At 48.3% G+C, this 21,521-nt stretch overlaps 1 protein-coding gene across 1 annotated transcript in view; it reads right to left on the minus strand.

Annotated features, from left to right (window-relative positions):
* Window positions 1–363: 363 nt before the first annotated feature.
* CSMD1 (CUB and Sushi multiple domains 1) overlaps window positions 364–21,521 on the minus strand; it is a 1,942,714-nt gene continuing 1,921,556 nt past the window's right edge. The window contains exons 63-70 of the mRNA XM_059384481.1: window positions 21,408–21,519; window positions 19,533–19,712; window positions 18,204–18,248; window positions 15,562–15,723; window positions 13,507–13,619; window positions 12,659–12,746; window positions 6,090–6,222; window positions 364–3,548 (exon numbers count right to left, since the gene is read on the minus strand). Coding sequence (XP_059240464.1) covers window positions 3,389–3,548; window positions 6,090–6,222; window positions 12,659–12,746; window positions 13,507–13,619; window positions 15,562–15,723; window positions 18,204–18,248; window positions 19,533–19,712; window positions 21,408–21,519 — 993 coding nt within the window. The 3' untranslated portion in view covers window positions 364–3,388. The remainder of the gene's footprint in view (window positions 3,549–6,089; window positions 6,223–12,658; window positions 12,747–13,506; window positions 13,620–15,561; window positions 15,724–18,203; window positions 18,249–19,532; window positions 19,713–21,407; window positions 21,520–21,521) is intronic.

A 21,521-nucleotide genomic window follows, 5' to 3' on the forward strand; every position in this document is an offset into this window, starting at 1 on the left:
GGGCGGGCGGCGGGTGGGGGGGAGTGCTCCCGAATGTAAAGGCTACGTTCAAGCACTGGCTTGGAAACATCAAAAAAAAAAATCTAAGAAAAAAGCTTTACAAATTATTAATATGCAGCTTGGTTTTGGTCTGGAGAAGAGTGAAAGCTTGAAGAAATAAGTCGGCTTCCCCACGACCATTCCCCGGCCGGGACTCCTCGCAAGGGCGCGGTCTATCCGTCGTCTCTGCGATGCTCACGTCCGCGAAGGTGCTGAGCCCGGCTGCCAGGTCAGAGGAAGCGCCTCACGGACGCCTCCGTCCTTAGCCTGCCCTGCCACAGACCCACAGGCACATACGAGGCTGAAATAAATCACTCCAAGAAATAGAAATCTAAAATTAAATATTTAATTAGAACTCTGATTTGCTTTAAAGATAGGTGTCATTGCACAGGCTATATTACACTCTATAATTTTTTTGACAAAAAATGATACTGTTGATTTTAACAGGCCACTTGAATATTAATACATGTGTAATAGGATTGGGACTGAGAATCTGCTAGAGATGGTACACGGTACATTATTGGGAAAATTACAGTTTTGTATCGTAAAAACATTTATTTTTTTTTAACAATTTACCTACATTAATCAAAAAATTACAGCATATTTAATAATTTTACAAATTCTTCATAAAAAATATATCTCTGTACAAAAAGGTCGTTTGCACCTACTTCATGTCAGCAGCATGTGGCGAGATGTGACACGGGGCGGCGGAGATGCGGCGGGTTTCCTGACCGGGACACCGGCGTTCGTTCCCCCTGTTTGAGAATCGCTTTTTGTTGTTGTTGTTTACAAAATATCTTACAGAAGAAAAAAATTATTGCAGCTAGCCTGAAGAAAGGCAAAAGATGTGCGAAACAAGCAGCAGTTTCCAACAGCTCTGAAGCACGTGACCTGTGCTGGCTGGGGTCCCGCCCGCGCACGGGCTCCGGCGGCTTCCAGAAGGGGTCCCGCAGCCCCCGCGCGGGCGGCCCGCGTGCCGACGGCCTGCGGGAGACCCTCCGACCCGGCGGGGCGCCTGCGTCCACACCGCACACACCCGAGGAGGAAGTGGGCGGATTCTCGCGGGAGAATCCCGAGGGGTGTCTGCTGTGGCTGTGGAGCGACCTGGGGACGGCTGGCTCCGCACACCGAGGAGCGGGGCATCGCACCGGAGGCCTGGTGTCTGTGTGTGCGTCTGTCCTGTCGGTTCAGCAGTCGGTGGCGGCAGGGCCCGGCAAGCGGGTCCGGGACGGGGCAGGGGAGACATTAATTCAGACTCGGAAGTCAGCGTTTTGCACCTAGTTTGAATGACTCCAACTCCGATATGTACAGTATATTCATAGATAGGTACGTATGTATATATATACACTAATACACATGGGAACCCTGTGCTCCCTGCACACCACGGGCCTCGAGCTCCCCTGGACTTGGCGCTGGTTCAGTGTGCGCGTCGGGAGCCTGGCCTTGGCTGACCTCCTCTGCTCTCAGGAGCGGAACCGCGTCTGCAAGGCAGATCTCCAGTCACGTCACCAGGCTGGCCAGAGAACACGCGGCGGAGAATCCGCATGGGCCTACGGGGTTCAGAATTTGGGTTCAGAAGGCAGAGAAGTCCCTAGGAGAGGTCAGCGATGCGCTCGTCACGCACGCGCCCCTTCACGAGGAAGAGAACGGCGGGCATCGAGACAAGGCCACAAAACCACGCGTGTCAAAGCACCCGACGGGAAGGAACGCGCTACTCTCCGCGCAGGTTTTTGTCCCCCCCATCTGTCACCTGTGAAGTCCCGCATTAAGTGTTCCGCAGAGCCACGGCTCCATCCGTCCCAAAGCCAGGGAGCGCGTCCACCAGGACCCCGCGAATGGGACCCCCGTGGATGCAGCAGGGCCGGAGGGAGACGTTTCCGCGCCAAGCAGGGGGTGACACCCGAATCATAAAATCAGCAACATCTTCTCCAAACGCTTTTATCAAACCATTTTAAATAAAAATAAACACGATCTCCACGTGGATCCGGGTACAGCCGCATGCCCGGCGCCGCGCCTTCTGCTTCCTCGTGGCTCTCACCCGCCCCGTGGGTCGCCCCGGCCCGACCCACCCCGAGCCTCGCGACGCGCGTCGGGCACACTCGAGACCCGAACGGTCCCCGGGTGGCCTCGGCGTCCGGCGTTCGCGTGACGCGGGAGACCGAGCGCGGCGCGACGCGGGCCACCAGGACGGAGGGGTGTGCGGGCCACCACGCGGGAGGGCGGGCCTGGCGGGCCGCGCTGACCACGACCCGCGCCGTCGTTCACCGCGGAGCCCGGGCAGGGCGACGCTGCAGCCCACGAGCTCAAGAGCTTCCAGAGGCAGGTGCTGCGGACGTGCGTCGTGGCGGAGACGCGGCCGCCCTGCCGTCCCGGGCCGCGGCCCGCTGCTGCCGGCCAGGGCCGAAGGCGGAACGTGTGTGGGAAGGAAACATAAAAGGCCCCTCTTTCCTCCCCTCCTTCGGCTTCTCCAATGAACTCAACGCACATAACGTAGCTAAAGGCGGCAGAACAGAATACATTTCTCCAAGACCACATTTCCCTGTAAAACCTGCGCCGGGCGGGGATACGTCCTCTCTCCCGGCCGGGTGGTGCATGTCCAGCTGGACCGCACGGGAAGATGCTTATATACAGTGGATAGTGTGTATAAACCCTGTGCAAATAGTTTATTTTTTTTCTGAATCTTAGTCATTCATAACACACTAGTGCAAAAAATTGTGCATCAAAACTCCTGCACTAGAACAGCTGACTGGGGAGTTTGCCAATGGGCCTGGGAATGGACACCGAAGGGAGCTGTGAGTCCTCAAAGCGTGTCGGGTCTCGGGAAGGACAGTGAAGCGTTGCGGGTGTGTGCGTCTGCCAGAGAGGTGCCTTCTTCAAGAGAGCTTATTTTTTTTTTTTCCAGAGTATTGATATTCATGGGGGTTTAAAAAAAAAGAAAGAAAACTAAAACTAAAACAAAAGACCAGAACAACGTATTGTGGTATATTGTGGTGCTGCCACTTTGCCACCGCACCCGAAGGCCGTATCCACGTGCCCGGAAGATGGCACGGAAAGGCCTCCCAGCCACACAGAAACGCGGGTCCCAGGCGTCGGCCACCAGCTGCGGGCGCACGCGGCGGGCTGCCCGGAGCGCGCCGGGACCCCAGGCAGACGCGGCGAGCCGGCCGGGAATCCGCAGAAGACTCTGGCGCAGGACCGGAGGTTCCCGCCGCCGGTCGCCGGCACACGATGGCGCGGTCAGCGCGGCGAAGCCGAGAGGAGGAGGGGGAGGTGGCGTATGGCACCAGAGGACTTGCTGCCCGTCCGTCAGAGGTATGGCTATGAGTCGGTCCTAACGGGGCACTGAGGGCTATACCACCGTACACACTGTGTTCAGAGTCGTGTCAAACCGCACAGCCTTGGCTTCTGTGGGTTTTAAGTTTGTATCATACATGGGGTTTTCAAAGGAAGCTTGTCCATTGCTGTTCTCGTGTCCCGCGTAGCCATTGTATTGAACTTTTGGTCTCGTTCTAAGGGGGAAAGACGGAACACACGGTTAGCACCCAGATTATAGGGACACAGGCACAGCTCCGGGGTCTCAGGGCACCACCTCACTCGCGACTCAGCGGGGTACACACACGAGGGCACACAGTGACGGGGAAGGGGCCCCTCTAAACATGTTTAGGCCACTTTCTTTTTTAGAGTCAGTGGTTGGGGTGTTGCAGGAGGTTTAAAACACTGAAGCTCTTTCAAAATTATCGGATTCCTGGTAATACTCTCAGAGCCAGAGTCGGGTGGATGTTGGACTAGATATTTGTCACTTTTAAGTTCCATGACCTTGGGGAAGTCACTCCAAGAAAAAAGCAAGACTGCCCGTCAAGACATCGACCCTTCAGGACGGTTCAGATTAAGGAAAAGAGAAGCAGACTTCGGTTCGCCGCATGTAATGTTCACCGAACGCTAGCTCTTTTGTGGCATGACACAGAAACGGCATCGGACTCTTTTTCAAACTATTGGTTACGTTTTCTAATTAAAAGAAACGCCTGTGTGTGACCTAAGATTAGAGATTGGAGGATCTTTAAAGTAAAAGATATAAATAAAGCTATCTATCTAGTCTGCTTCCCTCTCAACCTTTTCCAGGAGAAATTATGTAAGAAGACTACGCCAGGTATGAAAACGGAACTTTCATGTAAATGCCCACACCAGCAGAAACATCCCTGCGTACTGGATTCGATGATGCTTCTGTTTCAGGGACTTACTAGCAGATTTCCTTAATGGACATTATGCTCACTGAGACAAAGAGAATTCAAACTGTATCAGTTTCAGAGAATTAGGCTTCTGTCCCCAGAAAAGCAGTTTGCAACTGCCCCAAGAATTGGGAAGGTCTTTGACATTGAACTTGAAAATGCTCCAGCATTAAAAGTTAATCAACAATTTCAGCCAAGCGTTAGTGCAGTTGAACACTGGCTAAAACCCCATGCCACCTTCCAGGTCAGGAGTCACCCCCTGGCACTGCAGGGAAGCCCCACAAAATTGGAGGGGACCCCAGGACCGTGGAGAAGGAGATGTGTACAGAGCAGGTATGTGGGAGTCTGAGTCAGGAGCTTGACCTTGACTGAGGAGAAAGTCCAAGCAGACAGTAATGAGAGCGCCTCAGAAATGAGTGGGAACAAGCTCTTCACTTGCGAAATGCAGAGCCAACTGGTGAGGGAAACTTGACACCCGTAGAGGGTAAGGAGCCTGTGTAGGGAAAGCTCATAGCTTGGTGTGTTCCCTGGATATCTGGCAGCAACTCAAAAGAAAACGAATTCCTGGCACGCCCAGGTGATGAGGCAGGGCTGGCTTCTGCAGAAATCCCCCAATTCTTCATAGGGCACCAAACCAGAGGACTACAGGAGCCTCCAGACTCAGCAGTCACGGGCCTGAGTGGCTCTCGAGAGCCATGAGGTCAGACAGCCTTCTGTCGCGTTCTAGACACAGCACAGCCTCCTGGGCGAGGAGCCACGTCAGGAGCGAGGTAGGCAGAGATGAAACGTCCGCCAGCCCACAGGCGTGGAAACGCAAAGAAGGGATCAAAGTCACAAAACAAGTAAGTGGTACCTCCCTCGCAGAGGCTCCGTGTTCTCAACGCCGTGGGGAAGCATCTGAGGTTGAAAGACCTCGGTGTGATAAATATTGACTATTCCCCAATACTCTGCTGTCTTCAAATTAAGATAGAATCAGGAGAGCTGATCGGTTTACGCAGGTGTACATACACCTGTGTAGGGTTATCTCCCAAAACGCTCAGAGATGTGATGGGGCCAAAGTATAATTTTATCAAGAACCATCAGAGATTCCTTTCATCATTTTTTTTAAGTAAGTACATTACTAACCACAAGAACGTGAAGATGCTACACAATATGATTTTGAAGTAACATTCTTACTACTTTATATATTTTTAAAAAGCATAAGAAAGTACATATTCAAAACCATTCTCTGATTCATTTAAAAAATTCTTATATCAGTTTTTCTTCTTTTAAACTGGAATTCAATAGAAAAACAGAAATATCTGCATTATATAAATGAACGTTGAACACTTTTAACATACCTTAATCGTATTTTAGGGAATCATAGAGGACTTTTTTTTTTTTTTTTTTTTAATCATAGGTAGGGAATGCCACTATTCTAGGTAGTATTTTGGAACACTTTGGCATATGTCATATTCTTCCAGGACATATATTATCCAGATAATGACAAAATGTGTAAGAACTCATAATTCCTCCACAATTTATTTTTGCTTTTCTTGTTGTTGTTTTTGGTGGCGGGGGTGGGGGCATCCACATTAACGCCAAGGAAAGGCCGCTGGAAATGTGCGGCCAGCAAAGCCGGGGACACCGTGTCGCGCAAGCCTCCTTAAGGTCAGCGGGAGTGCGGGTGCGGGGTGCGGGTGCGGGTGCAGGGGGTGCAGGGGGTGCAGGGGGTGCGGGGTGCGGGTGCGGGTGCAGGGGTGCGGGGTGCGGGGTCTGCAGACGCGCAGGGACAGCGAGCCACGCCCCCGCCCCGCACCACGCGCAGGGGTCCCGCCGCGGTACCTGTGTTTGTAGAGGTAAAACGCAAACCCCGACAAGATGAGAGCGAAGAACGGGACGAGGATGGCGGCGGCCACAGACCCGCTGCTCGTGCCCTGGTGCTGGTTCGGGGCGTCCTGATCCGAGCTCAGGGGATCTGGAAGACAAGAGGAGGCGGCGGTTGCAGGCACCGCACGCACAGTGACACGCAGCACGCGGGGGCTTCGCGAGTGGGTCCGGCTCGGCGGCAGGAGTCGCGACTCCCCAAGCCGGCGCCCTCTCCGCAGGCCGGTCCCATCGGGCTAACGGTCAGGGGACAGGACACTACCCCTTAGCGACGTCAGGGTGCTGTAGAGGACTTGGACAGGGGGACTGGGAGGGGGCGAAGGGGGGCGCACACCGGGACCTGGACCAGCAGGTGCGCGAAGCCCCCGCGGCGCCGAGCACAGGCAGACCGGCAAGCGCCGGCCCTTCTCTCCCGTCCCGGACCGAGTCCGCCCGACAGAAGCCGCGGAGATCACGTCCACACCCCGGGTCTCTGCCCGCGGCATCTCGTCTCCGCACGCGCGGACGGCGGTGCGGCCGCCTCTACTGGAGCTGGGCGACAAGACCACAGCTCAGTGTCCCCGGGCAGGCTCCCCCGAGGACACGACCGTGATAAACATGACTTCTGTTCCTTAGAACGGAAGGCAGAGGTCAGCACCGCGGCCGTCCCGGAGAGGACCTGGTCGTGCATCTATAATCCGTGTCTACACGGCAGCAGATGCGTGCGCGACCCGGAGACGCATGCGAACTTCGAAAATTCAAGTTAGAAAACACTGATTAAGCAACTATTGCCAAATAAAAAGGTTTGTTCTAAAGAGCTCACTCATTTAAGCTCAATTTTGAAATGTGTGTGGCTTAATCGCGCGGCTCACTCAGTGCGCGTGTGTCGGGGATCCTGACCGGGGCCTCCGATTGCGGCAGGATCGCTCCAAGCAAGCGGAGCGCGGCTTGGAAGCATCCGTCGGGAATTTACGGACTGTTCAGTAAAAGAGAAGTTTTCATTCTTTTCTTTTTTTTACCCACAAACCATAATTGTAAATAAACCATCAAATATTACACACATCTAAGTAGGTTTTTACATAAACATTCTCATTTTCACCTTGAAACATGACAATAGTATGATGTCATTCCCTCAGCAGACGTGGGGACCTGCTACTTCCTGCCGTCTTGGGGTCTGGTACTTTCTGCTGCATTTCTAATATACTTTATCACTGATGTTGGGTCTGTGTATCTTAACTGTATTTCTCTGAGCTCCTGCCTTCTCAGCGGCTGTGAATGAGACGTGATGTTTCACTCTCGGATGCGCCCACCACCCGCCGTGGAGGGGAGCCTCTTCCACCAGATACTGCTTCTCTCTAAATCTCATATCCCATTGGATGTAGCCTGGGCCCTAGTCAGGGTGGCGGAGCACCCGAGGTGGCCGGGAAGCCAGCCCATGGCTGTGGTGCTGGACAGGCTGGAGCACACCACCAAGTGCCGCGGTGACGGGTCCAGCAGCAGCAGGCAGAGGCTCAGGACCAGGGTGAGGCCGTCCTGCACAGGGAGCGGAGGTTTACCCTCAGGTGGCAGCAAGTCCACTAATTCCCTGTGATATTTAAGTGTCAGGACACTTCCCCTGCCTGGCACGCAGCCCAAGTTCACAGCCCAACACACGGGGACCTGTGTGTTCTAGAACGGAAGCCCCCATATGTGTACTGGGGAGCCTGGGGCTCACTTTCTGCTTGAATCCCCAGCACCTACAAGAGGACTCCAGACACAGGAGCTGCTCACTCGGGGCCTGTCAAGTGGAAACGGGGCTTATGGTACTTGAGCCCCCAATGGTACTTGAACAAAGCTACCACCCGGCATTCTCTAGGCTGCTGGCATTCCGTGGATCTCTCTGCCTCCTTCTCATGAACGTGTGCTCTGCTTAAATGAACCAAAGTGATTATTATTGTTCGCAGACAAGACTATCGATTTTCACCATCATGGGTATCGGAATTCTCATCATGGATATCCCACAAGAGACTGTGCATCACAACACAGCCATAAAAGAAGGTCTTTGAAACTGTACAGCGAAGCGTCCTTCTACTCTGGAGTTATTGTGCCGTCCGGAGTTGCTGTTAATGTCAGTTATCCACCCCTGCTTCCGTAATCTAATACATGCACATGATATTAATTAAAACAGCACAAAAAGACATAAACAGAAAGAACATACAGGACAACGGAAATAAAGGGTGACTCTCTGCCCTGCGTGCTGGTCTTCCTCTTAAGGTTAACTATGTTTGATGCCCTTCCAGCAACGTGCTATTAATATATATATGTTTGTTTCTCTTCCCTAAAAAATAAGAACACTAGATACATTGTTTTGTATTTGGCTTTTTAAACGTAACCATATATCTTTGAAATTTTTCTCAGTACATATGAATTAGATTTATTTTTTCAGATGTATAGTGTTTTATTAATGGGATATGCCAGATTTTTTTTCAGCCAGTCAACCTTTGAAGGACATTTAGGCCATTTCTCATATTTTTCTAATGCTACAATGAAATCTTTTTTTTTTTTTTTTCCCCCTAGAGCGATACATCCGTAGGAGTTGAAACATACAGGATAGATTCTACCAAGTAGAGTCATTGCCTAAAAGAATCTGTACCTGCCATGTTGTTACACCGTACCCCCTAAAGCTGTGCTCCGACCTCACTTCAACCGTTCCGTTAGGAGGCTAGCACGGAAACACCAGAACAAGGATAGAACGCCCCTTCCCTGCTCTCCCCTTCCCCTCCTCCCTCGGGCCTCCTCTTCACACTCTCAGCGCGACTGCTGCTCCCACGAGTCCCACGCTGTGGGTCCTTCCTTTCTCACTGACCTTCCTCTGCTTAGGGATGGAGATGGGCATCTCTTCCTCTGTTTTAAGCTAGTCCACTCAGGTTTTTATTAACATCATTAATGAAAGAAATTCATATACTGTTGATAATTCACCGAAGATATACATAAATCCATGGGTGCAGCAAGAGGATGTGACGTGTGTGTGTGTGTGTGTACACGAGTGGGTACCGACGCGAGCGTGGAATATTACTCGGCTATAAAAAAGAAGGAGTTGCTGCCATTCGTGACAGCATGGGTGGACCCAGAGGGTGTGATGCTGAGTGAAGTAAGTCAGACAGAGAAAGACCAACGCCAGATGATTTCACTTCCATGTGCAGCCTAAAACACACGGAAAGCAACCAGACCCTTAAACTGAGAACAGCCACAGCTGCCGGAAGGGAGGGGCTGGGGGATGGCGGAAGCAGACAGAGAGATGAAGAGGGACTGACCTCCGGTCATAAAACAAGTAAGTCACAGCGAAGAAAAGCAGAGCATGGAGAATATGGTGACGAATATTGTGATGATGTCGTCTTGGGGCTACATTTATCGTGGTGAGCACCGAGTAATGAACAAGCTTGTGGAAACACTGTGAAACTAATGTAACATTGTGTGTCCATTCTACCTCAATAATAAATACAAACATACATAAAAATAATAATAATAAGGCATATGTATCTTCCAAAATTTTGGGTCTATTCACACGGTGTTACAATGATCACTATGGTTGAATTCAAGAACACCGCTGTTCCCCCTAAAAGAAACCCAGTGTCCCTTGGTAGGCATTCCTCACCCTCCCACCTCCAGCTCCCAGCAACCACTGGAGCTGCTGTCTCCTGAGATCTGCCTTTTTCTTCACATAAATGGAATCATACAGTATGTGGGTTTTTCTCTGTGAGTGGTTGCTCCTACTGAGTAGAAGGTCTTTAAGAGTATATAGGGCTGTATGGACACACTGTTTTCTCTTCACCTGCTCATCAGCTGACGGGTATCTGGGTGGTTCCCCGGTGTAGCCAACTGGGAATAATGCTGCTATGCGCCTGGTGTCCATGTTTTCGTGTGAACACATTCTCACACGTGTTCTGTTGGCCATACACGAGTGGAGCGGCAGCATCACATGCTAATTCCATGATCAACTCTTTGACAAGCAGCCAAGACTGTTTCCCACGGTGGCTGGACCACTGGTGCATGCCGTCCGGGAGGTACGGGGGTCCTAATCTCTCCACACTCTGGCCACGCTTGTCTGTTTGCTCATTGGCATCCTGGTGCTGCTAGGGGAGGGGCGCATCTCACTGTGGTTTGATTTATGTTCCCCGAAGGACTCGTGATGTTGAGCATCTTTTCAGGTGCTTATCGATCATTCGTAGGTGTTTGGAGACATGCCAACTCAAATCCTTTGCCAATTTTTTAGTTAGGTTATTTGTGTCTGTTATTGAACCAGATGAGCCCTTTATATGTTCTGGATACAAGTCCATACTTTGCACTGCTTTTCTTCCATTCTGTGTGTGTGTGTGTGTGTGTGTGTGTGTGTGTGAGTGTGCACCTGGAGTTGTGGTTGGGACAATTCGGCTTACCTGGGGAAGCCAGCCTATCGTTTGGTCTCTTACACCTGTTTTTGCTTCGGAGTGTTCTTTCTACCCAACTTGGTTGGTGTCCACTTATTACAAATCTCTTTCTTCCCATTTATCTACTGACTGGAGACAATGAAGACGTTTATTTTTATCCATAAAAAGCGTTTAGCCACATCTGAGATGAATGGTCGCTGGTCTGAGATGAATGGTCGCTGGTGAAGCATACAGAAACATCAACTTTTCTAATTAGCTGAAGGGCAGACTTTCTTGTGATTAAAATGATCCGCGAGGCAAACTGCTTTTCCTGACAACAAACTGCTCATCACATGGGATAGAGATTACTTGTTAAAGCAAGCCGTTGTTTTGTGAGATTAGGAAGAAAGGGTGCCGGGCAAGGGTGTCTGTGACGGCCCGGTGAGAGTGAGCCCAGCCTCCACGGACGAGTGAACCCAGACAGCCACGGGGTACCTCGTACAGCTCACCGGGGCGTCCTTCTGCCGAATTACTAGAGCGTGCGCCCAGGGAGAAAGGGGACAGAGAACTGCAGGGATTTGGCTCCGAGCAAGAGAGAATGTTACTCGTCATTAGTGTTGGTCCAGTGCATTCATTCTATTTCATTGCCTCAAAATAACGTAACCCAGTTTAAAGTGCCGTCCCCACCGTGGCTGACTTATGATTTAAAGCTCTTTACTTAGAAGCACTGCCTTTGGAACGGTGGAATTCGAGTATTTTACGATTATTCTTTTTTGGTCAAGAATTTTTTTATTTTTTAATTTTTTGTAACTTTAAATCCAATTAGCCAACATAGAGTGCATCATTAGTTTCAGATGTGGTGTTTAGTGATTCATCAGTTGCCTATGACAAGTAGTACTCATCACGTCACGTTTTTTTCTACAGAGTAATGTACAGGTTAGGATGCCTTTCCTTTGGGATTGCTCCATATCGTGATAGAAGTCTTACAAAATGAGTAACCGATGACAGCCGCCACAGGATATTACACTCACGTGCCTCTGAAAGGCAGCTCAGGTATCAAAGCCTGTAGGAGCAAACAAGTAAAGCGGTCTACACTGGTCAGAGAGACGTGTGCGAGTCTTCCTACAGAAGGCATTTTCTCATCCCTGTCAGCAGGGACAACAGGGACTTCTGGGAGGGAAGAAGTCCAGACAGCACAAAGCAAAGGCTCACACTGTCTCTTAATCTTGGTGACAAGGCAGAACGGACTTCCCTACTGGGATGTCAGCGGAAGAAGTAGGCCTGAGAAGGCTGCAAGCCATCTTACATTACAGAAGCAGCTGCTGGATGACACAGGAACCTCATCTAGCGATTTCTCTTCAGGCATTGCTCTCTTCGAGAACTAAGGTAAAAATGAAGTTGTAGAGAAAGGTAGAGGGAGGACCCGTCTGTCTATCTATGGTAAACTTCTTTTCTCCTGTAGAGGTCATGGATATCTCTGCACGTCAATACACAGTCCTCACCTCTTAATGAAAAATACGGAATTAAATTTAGCTCCCTACTTAATGGGACATGTTGTGTCAAATTATGTACTTCAGCAACTCTTTGATGATAGAAGAGTGAGATGCACTTTTGATTTTCACGTTCATCTGGTTGAAATCCAAAGGCAGACATGCTCAGTGACAGGTATCATCAAATCACCTGTATCTACTCAAACATCCCTCCAAAATGGAGCACCCCAGTGGCCATTTCTACTGTTCCCCAGAATAACTGCTTAAAAAGTTTATATTCTAAAAATGAAAAATGGAAAATCGTTGTTGCCATAATACGGATTTTTTTGAAGTTAAAGACTGTTGTGTCGTTTGTTGGCCACTCCTGATTCCTCTGGCACTTTCCTCAGGGCAACGTCATTGGCTTAATTCTTTAACTGAGTTTCTTCGTTGCCTTGTTTTCCCACATCTTAACTGTCTCTTTCTCGGGTAAGGGTGTTTATTGCACACGCGGCCTCTTGTTTCCAGACCGGCGTGGCTGGGTTGTGCTGTTCCCAGCACTTCTTTCTCCCTCCCCCGAAAGGCCGCTCTCCCCTCCTGCGATTTGCCCGTGCGCTTCCCGTTACTTTCCAGGCCCGGCGTGGGAAGACCAAACTGACGATCGATTTCAAACACAGAACATAAGAGCAGTTACCTTGTCTTTCGAGCTTGAATCTTCCAAAGTCTTTTCCGTGAATATCACCTTGGAAAGTAAATCCCCCTCTTTCCAGTCCTGATGAAACCTGATATGCACGAAAATGAAGAAAACAACATACAGCAAGGATTAATGGCGCGCTCCTCGACCGCCCGGCAGCTGTACCTGTCACGGCGAGATACTACAGTTAGATATTTCTGCCCTCGGTCCCACCTCCCAGGGGTACTGGAGCAGTTAAAACTGGAAAAGACCTACGTGAACCTCAGCTCACATCTACATTCTCAGTATCTCATTTTAACTAGAAATAGTAAAATTTACAACATAGTCATAGGTTACCCATCCTTTGTGCAGGGGACTGTTCGACTGTTACATGAATATAACCCAGATGACATCAAAATCACTTTGTGACCCAGCTCTTGGCCGGTGAACACCACTGAGGCCATATAATGTGTTAGAACACACATGGTTGCCTCGCGGAGAAGGATCTCAATGAGTCCTGGGAAGTCTCTGCATCTAGGAATGAGCTTTTTTTCAGACTTTCAGAGTGGTTACCCGGTGGCTGCACTCAGACTCCTGCTGGAATGTGCCTTTAAGCACAGGACGTGGGTCTAAGCTCTTGTTCTGTCCCCAGCGGTAACTGCTCATTTGTTTGTCAAGGTTTCTTCCTTCTTAAAACAAAGGGGTAAAAGGACCATGATGTTTGCAAAGCAGAGGGAACAAGGTATTTTCAAAGAGCAGACGCCACCTGGCTCCCCTCGGCAATCCCCTGCTGGTGTCCTCTTCCATGCGCACGGACAGCAAAGGTCAGCCCCCCGTGCTGAGTGACAGTCCCCACCGAGAGTACTTACATAACCAGCCAGTCCCCAGTTGTCATTTTCAAACTTGCTTACAAAAATATCTGCGGGGCCTTTAATCTGAAAAGCTTTCAGTAGTAAGTGGGCCTCTTCTTTCTTATAAATGCCTATCAAAAAATAAAATAATAATAATAACAGAAATTGTTACTTTTATTCTTAAATTGTTGCTTTAGACCCCCTGTTTCCCTCAAAAGCATTTCCTGTTTAAGGCTTTTCCTAGCTTGGATGGGTACAACCCATTTCATTAAACTCTGCATTCTCCATCACCCAGAAATCAAGGTAATACTCATATTCATTTATATTATTATTTTTTAATCTAGCATTTTTTAAATATTTTATTTACTTATATGACAGAGAGAGAGATCACAAGTAGGCAGAAAGAGAGGGAGAAGCAGGCTCCCCGCTGAAGAGAGAGCCCGATGTGAGGCTCGATCCCAGGACCCTGAGATCATGACCTGAGCCAGAGGCAGAGGCTTAACCCACTGAGCCACCCAGGTGCCCTTAATCTAGCATTTTAAATTCAGATTGCACTCAATTTTGAGGACAAAGAGATTAAGACCATAAGTATAAATCTTGCTACTTCTGCGGATGAGTGGCAACCCTGAAACGAATAGCGCGGCGGACAAAGTGTGTCGGGCGTGCTTGTGTCACCGGCCGATTCTGGGTCGGAGGGACTCGAAGGTCACAGCTCCAGCCACCTGTGAGGCGGTTGGAGGGAGAGCTTAAGAATGTCGCCCAGAGGGGCGCCTGGGTGGCTCAGTGGGTTAAAGCCGCTGCCTTCGGCTCAGGTCATGATCTCAGGGTCCTGAGATCCAGCCCAGCATTGGGCTCTCTGCTCAGCAGGGAGCCTGCTTCCTCCTCTCTCTGCTGCCTGCCTGCTTGTGGTCTCTGTCTGTCAAATAAATAAATAAAATCTTTAAAAAAAAAAAAAAAAGAATGTCACCCGGAGAGGAGAGGTCACGGTGTGGCCCAGGGGGCGGGGAGGGTGTACCGGCAGCCAGAGCGCTGCCCGCCCGTGGAAGGGCACAGATAAATCAGGAAACAAACAAGCAAGCAGTAAATGGATAATAACGCGCCCGAATGTCCTCTCTGCAGAGAAGACAGGTTCAAGGTTCAGGGAGGATCCTGGGTTCGTCTCAGGGAAGAATGGGGGAAGCCGACCCGCCATCATTCTTTCTAAAGGTCAAGCCTGCGTCTGTCCAGTGCTGAACGACAGAGCAGGGGCCGTCCGGGGCCTCTTGGCCCTCAGACCCAGGGCCACCTGGTGGGTAACTCAGGGAAAAGCCCAGCCCTCGTGTACAAAAGGATACATGGTGGTAAGAAGTGACATAAATGAAAAAAAATTTTTTAAAAGACATTTGATGTAGACACAAAGGTGATATGCATCTTAGTGGTTAAGAGTGTCGCCTCAAGATTCAGATTTCTGAAATTCGGTTTCCTGAGTTCACATGGTCCATCTACCGTGTCCCCTTAGGAAGGCCACTAGAGTTTCCTGGGTCTCTCTCTGTTTCTCGTCGCCCAGTTATCAGTAAAGAACGTGACTGATACGGATGCCCATATCAGCGGCTTGAGGTAGGACTGAGGAAGATAATGTATGCAAGTACCCAGGACGGCGTCTGGCATCTGAACCAAAACTGTTGCTGTTTTACTAACAGTGGGATGACCCCTCCCCACCAAAAAAAAAAAAAAAAAAAAAGAAAAAGAAAAGTCTCCTGAGAGGCTGAGTGAGAGGCACGTGAGCTGAAGAAAAGGAAACTGTAAGAAGTGTGGAGACAGGCACATCTGGGTATCCACCTCACACCTTTGACTCAGTCTGTCCCGGGCATAATCTAGAGCAATAATGAGATTTTTCTCTACTGGTTTTGTCATCTTCAGAGAGGAGAACACCGACCTACCCGTTACCCAGAGGATCCCAGGAGATGCCGCTGGTGCCAAGCCAACGGACTCTTAAGGAGCGCGTGATCAACGTCAGCCGCTTCCCGGGTGAGAGGGTCAAGGTGTATTCGTCTACAGTCTGCAGTTCCTAAAAGGGAACGCCCCAGGGCCTACCTGTCAACTTCAGCTCCACCTGCGAGGCCTCCAGGAAGGTCGCGTTCACCTTGCTGCTCGTGGCATTGAACCAGTCCACCGTGAGAGTTGCAGGCTGTCTCTTCCCTAAATATTCATAGTATCCCTTCCACACGGAATTGACAAAAAATACATCGGAAGGAACTGTTGGAGGGGAGAAAAACCAGAGGAACGTTAGCACACACGGAACAATTAAGCCGAGATCTTTTTCACAACACAGAGGCGTACTAAGAGTCAAGTGAGCGACCCCGATCGGGGTGGTGATGAGGACAGACATGGCCGATCCGGGGCCCTTCACAGCGTACGTGGGATGGACATGAAATGAGCAGGGGATGTCTGTGAGATGCGCATTCATGTGTGTTCATTGATTTGTTGCAGGAGTACTTTACATGTCAAAACTCTCCTGTCTGAGTGGACCTGCCAGGGCCAAAGGGTAGGGTGAATCAGTGCTCCCTCCAGGAGGGTGATTTACCGGGCCATAATGAGCACATGGTGGCTGAGCATGTAGTGATATTTCTTTAACGTCCAGGTGGACTCTCTGGAAGCTTAGAAGGCTCAGAGAGCTGCCATGTACCATCTGCCAGGAGTCCCTGGCCCCAGAAACTTGCACTGAAAGTGCGAGCAGAGGACATCAGCTCAGCTCATGAAGACAGGGCTTCTCTGGGTCCAGAGATCTTGACCTCACAAGGAGAGCCCAACCCACTCACCCACACTTCTCCAAGCTTGAGAAAAACGCTCCCAGATCACTAAGAAGTCAGAGCCACTGTTGTCAAATGTCATGTACATAGAGAAAGATACATCTCTCCCTATGATTTTTGGCAAATCCACTTGCAGCAACTAGTGATGAGCCCACACATAGACTGGGCCTATATTCATGGGCCTCTCTCCATTTCCCTGTCTTCCCAGACCAGCTCCATCCATGAAACCTACCCTAGCCACGTTCAGAAAGAGTGTGTCATCCCTTCCTGTGGCTCTCAGTAGACTCAACTTGTAATAATGATCAATTTGAGAAGTTAAATAGGCTAGAAACTGTGATTATCAGCATAGACATCTAACACATCTGATGACTGATAAGGGATGTTGGACATGTCTACCTATCCACAGGTGGCCCTCCGGGGGCCAAGGTTCAAATGCCAAACCCAAGGACTTTCTTTTCCTTTACCAAAATTAATACCCTTTAGAATAATGTCAAGATTGTGTCCCCTAATTGGAACACGCCCTCTCAGAGAAAGCTATTAATGCACTTGTCCCTGAGGTAAGAGTCTTGGCTGGTGTGTCAGTTGGGTGGGTCATGCCTGACTGGGAAGAGTGAGGGACAACCAGCGTCCCAGAGGCAGCTTGTTTGTATCCAAATAAGGCCAGGGGCAACGTGGCAAAGATGGTCCTTCAGGGCCCTTCTGGTTTGCAGTGTAACACCACATCCAGATGTGGACGCATGTTAGGCTGCATGAGCTCCACAAAGAACCGCATTCCATTGGCGAGACCCTCTCTGGGGAATGAGCAGAGGAGCCCTGAAGAGAATGGATGTGCCTTCAACATAAAGCATGTGAGTGTGTCTGGATCTTTAACAAAAAATAAGCAAACAAAAACAGAACAAACACACCACCACCACAACAGATTGTTTCCTTCCCCTGAAGACCATGTTCCTGGGTAAAGAGTACTGATTTCTGTATTTGACTCGAACTTGACATTGGAATAGAATCATTCATAATGATTTTCAGAAGTAGCCTCTATCCTTCATGGTGTACACTGGAAAAAGTCCTTTCATCATGTTGGGACACCTGCCCTCGTCTGAGACGGACATGTGTTACTCAGCGTTGTGATTTAACAAGAGGATTACATAAATGCTCTCCACAGTTGAGGTCAGCATAGACCTTCCTAAGAAATCAGTGTTAAAACCTGAATAAGGAAAACACTAGGGAAATGACCTTATATATTTATAAGTTTTCTATTTCTGTTAAAAAAAGTTGACTTAAGTTATAATTTGGGGACACACTAAATTATTAAAATAGTCTCTATATTTATAACAGATAGAATGGGCCAGCTGGTTTGGAGTCATGCACGTCTTCCTTGGGAAATGGGACTTCATCTCTCCGATTTTCTGTGTCGTGCACTTAGCAACACACCACATACAACAAATAGTGAACATTTTAGGAGGCAGAGGATGCCTGAATGATGGAGATACTTGGGGGAAAAAAATTGGAGCTCCTCATTTTCACTGCTCAAGCGGACAGGCGATACTGTCAAAAGGCTTCATTTCTACTAGCTTCCTGTTTAGAAGAAAGAATCGCAACCCTCTTTATAAGGCTCTCCATTATATCACATTCTGTTGTCAACATTTTACGTCCAGTTCTGCCCACAAAATGCTGAGCCCCTCTGCATGAGACGGCATGAGAGAAGGCCAGAGGGGTTCCTCCTAATCAAGTCTTGTTATTCCCTTGACCAACCACCATTATGGAAGAAAGAGAAATCATTATAGACTTGGTGTTTTCCATAATTGAAACATTAACTCCTTCGTGGACTAATGGAATCGGAAATTTGTGTGTTAAAGCTTGTTTCGCTGTGCAGAGTAGAGAACAAGTCACTTATCGGATTGAAATCTAGGACTGTTCTGGTATACAAACCTGGAGTTTTAGTAACTGTTTCATTAACTTCTCTCACTCCTTTACCTACAAGTAAAAAGACAAATTATCATTTTCAAAAACATGTAATTTTGAATAAGTCTGAAAAAATGTCAAATTGAAGCAATTTTCCTTTCTCCAGATTTCTTGAGGTTCTACAAAATATGAATGTCATATACATAGCCACTTTAAACCCCTGTATTCACAGCAGAATATCCTTCGTGTTTGTGGAAAAATGGAGATTACTGGTGCAAACCCATGCCGCTGTAAGAGGCGTCGTGTGTTACAACAGAGAGCCTTGCAAACGAGGGTGGGTTATGGCCCTGTGCTCACTCCTGTTTGGGAAGTACTGGCCGCAAAGGGAAGATGGCCTACAAAATCGCTAAGATTTCATAACCCCTCTTAATTTTCCAAGGCCTCGCCCAAACTGATGGAAGTACGAGTCGATACGGAATCACAGCACATCATTTCCCTTGCGGACTGTTTAATTGGGTCTATCATATTGGATTGAACTCAAAATCTCTGAGCCTTTATGGTTCTGTGTCAGACTACAAATCACCTTTCTAAAGTTGGTTTTCTTCCATTTCTGAGAGTGAAGGGCGAGTGAAACACAAATGCCTTATGAATTTCTCATTTGATAACTACAAAGAGGCCCCAGGAAAGGAGAACTAAAGCCACAGATTTTATCACACTCCGTCATTTTCCTTCTGCTGTTAGTGTTCGAGGCCCGTATGATCAACGTTTCCTGGAGCATATGAGGTCAGCTGTTGTCAGATCCGACCCTGACTCATTACTCTATTGGTAACTGCACAAATTTGTGAGGAATTAATCCATTTTCATGCTAATTGCTTTCATAATTTAAAGGATCAGAGCTGTAAAGAGTAGGCCGATGTAAACTCCACCAGCAAACAGCTCGTGGTCTTAAAAATGACAGGCAGTTTAGTTTGTATGTCCACCAGTGCTTGGGGATATTTGCCCATTTGCATTTGAAAAATGTACATTTTCCAAAGCTATGGTGCATATTCCTGTCCTTTTAACTCATAATGCTTTTCTAGAGGCAAACAGCTTCTCTCCATGGCTTAAAGTGTGAATAGCAAATACTACTGTGTACAGGTTGGCTCCCACCACCGGGCCTCCGTTGTGCCCAACACTGACTACGCACACGTTCACACACACAGCTCACCACATGAACACAGATTCGGCTGGGGTGACTGACATCACTTCAGTGACGTGGCTTCCTGGTGGACCTCACACCAGGAAGCTAGCCTGGTGGGCTGCCGGCGCTCCTCTGCTCTGCGAGTATGCATGCTCCCTCCCTCACCGGTGACTTACTTTTGCAGACGGGAGATTTTCCTGTCCATTTCATATCTGCTTTACACGTCCTGTGCTCGGACCCGGCTGCGAGGAAAAATCCCGGATGGCAGGTGTACACCAAGGTGTAACCGAAGGTGGGGAGATCGATCGCTCTCACGTCCGCGTGGGCTGGCGTCTCGGGCTGTCTGCAGGTGTGGGCTGAAACAGCACGGATTCCATTAGAAAACACCGACCACTGTTTATGATAGACTTAGCACATGCATCTAAAGAAATAAGGAAATATGCCAAAATTTGGAAATGACTGTAAAGTCAAAATGAAAACCCAAAATTCTGAATACGGTAGCTTTAAATATCCCCCAAATTCTCTGCAATGTTTAAAGTGCTGAGCACTTGGGATGTTCAGCTCGCCCTACTACCCTCCCTGCCGTCCTCTCTCCAACTACCTACCTGTCATCTCTCTGTCTTTCCGCCTATCTACCCATCCGTCCGTCGAATCTCATTCTCTACATTTATGTGCATACGATCAATTATGTGTAGAAATTTAGAATATAAATCACAGCATTGAAACGAATCACTTCTAACATACTATTAAGATAAATAACACATTAATTGCCCTAAAAGACCAGTCCTATCAGCTAAACACAATGGGCAAATATTTAGAAATTTGACTTGATTTTTGTCTGATGGCAGGTAAGAAATCTGTTATTCAGTTAAATGAATAGCCAATTTTGGTAAAAGCTTAATTTGTGTTTAGTAACCTAATTTGAATATTATCAATTCTTATTTCCCTGAAAATCTAATTTAGGAGTGAATAAGTTTGTGATGTTTAAATCTCCAGTAACTTCTCTGTCTTTATAAAGTTCATACCTACGTCTCAAGCAAAGTACTCCACAGATGATTATAAAACAAGCTGACAATATAAAACTTACAGATGCAATTGTTTTCAGTGTCATGATATTTTACGCTTCCGTAAATTTCCAGCATATGGATACCAGGTACTTGCAAGCGCCAACCTGTCCAGACTCCCGCGTGTGCATATACAGACATATATGCGTGCTGGGTGTGCATGGGATATCACATATGTAACTTGACTAGAGTATTAGCAATGATAATCTTGAAATAAATACACTTCTAATAGTGAGAAATACACAAAACATCATATCTTACATACTATTAAAATAATTTTTCATAACACTCCATTTTTTTTTTTTTTAGGTTTCACACAGTAAGACTAAGATTCTGTATCTCACTAAACGGATAGGGGATGAAATACCGGCTTCGGGAGGATTCCTGTAACATTTCTCCTATTTCTCATGATTAAGTCAAAAAATAAAATTTGATCCAAAGTAATGATTTGAATGACCAATTCCTATAGACTTCAAAAATAACATTTAAGATATTTCTATTTAATATTGTGACATATCCCATGATCCATTTTACCCTTCTTTCCTGAGCTGATGTGAACATTCTAGAAGAATGACAGCATGCTGAAGAAAGCTTTCTTTCTGCGAGTGTAACTGATGGCATTCACCTGTCTTCGGTTTGGGCCGGTTCTCGGACTTGAGTGCGCCCCGCTACCACCTGGAGGGGCTGCTGAGTTACAGACCGCTGTTCCCGCCCTTTGCTCCCACCTGCACCCCAGCCCCCGGGTTCCTGATTCTGTAGGTCTGGGGGTGCGGCTTGAGAATTTAAATGCTACCGCACTAGCACGGGCTGCTGATGTTGCCAGTCCTAGGGAATCAAACTCTGAGAAATTCTGGTTTCGGGAATCAAAGAAGATCCAACAAACAAAAATAGGGCAGCTCCTCATTACTTCTCTGGAGGGTAAACACCTCCTAGACACCCGAGAATAAACAGGCCATTTCTGGCTGTGGGGGAAGAAATAACACTTACGTATACACTCTGTCTGAATTCCACTCCAAGTTAAATTTGCGAGGCAAGTGCGGGTCGTAGAACCTTGAATGTGGTAGCCTTTCCTGCACCTGAAAAACACCGTGCTTCCAACCT

Source organism: Mustela nigripes, chromosome 18 (genome assembly GCF_022355385.1).
Source record: "Mustela nigripes isolate SB6536 chromosome 18, MUSNIG.SB6536, whole genome shotgun sequence".
Taxonomy (NCBI): Eukaryota; Metazoa; Chordata; class Mammalia; order Carnivora; family Mustelidae; genus Mustela; species Mustela nigripes.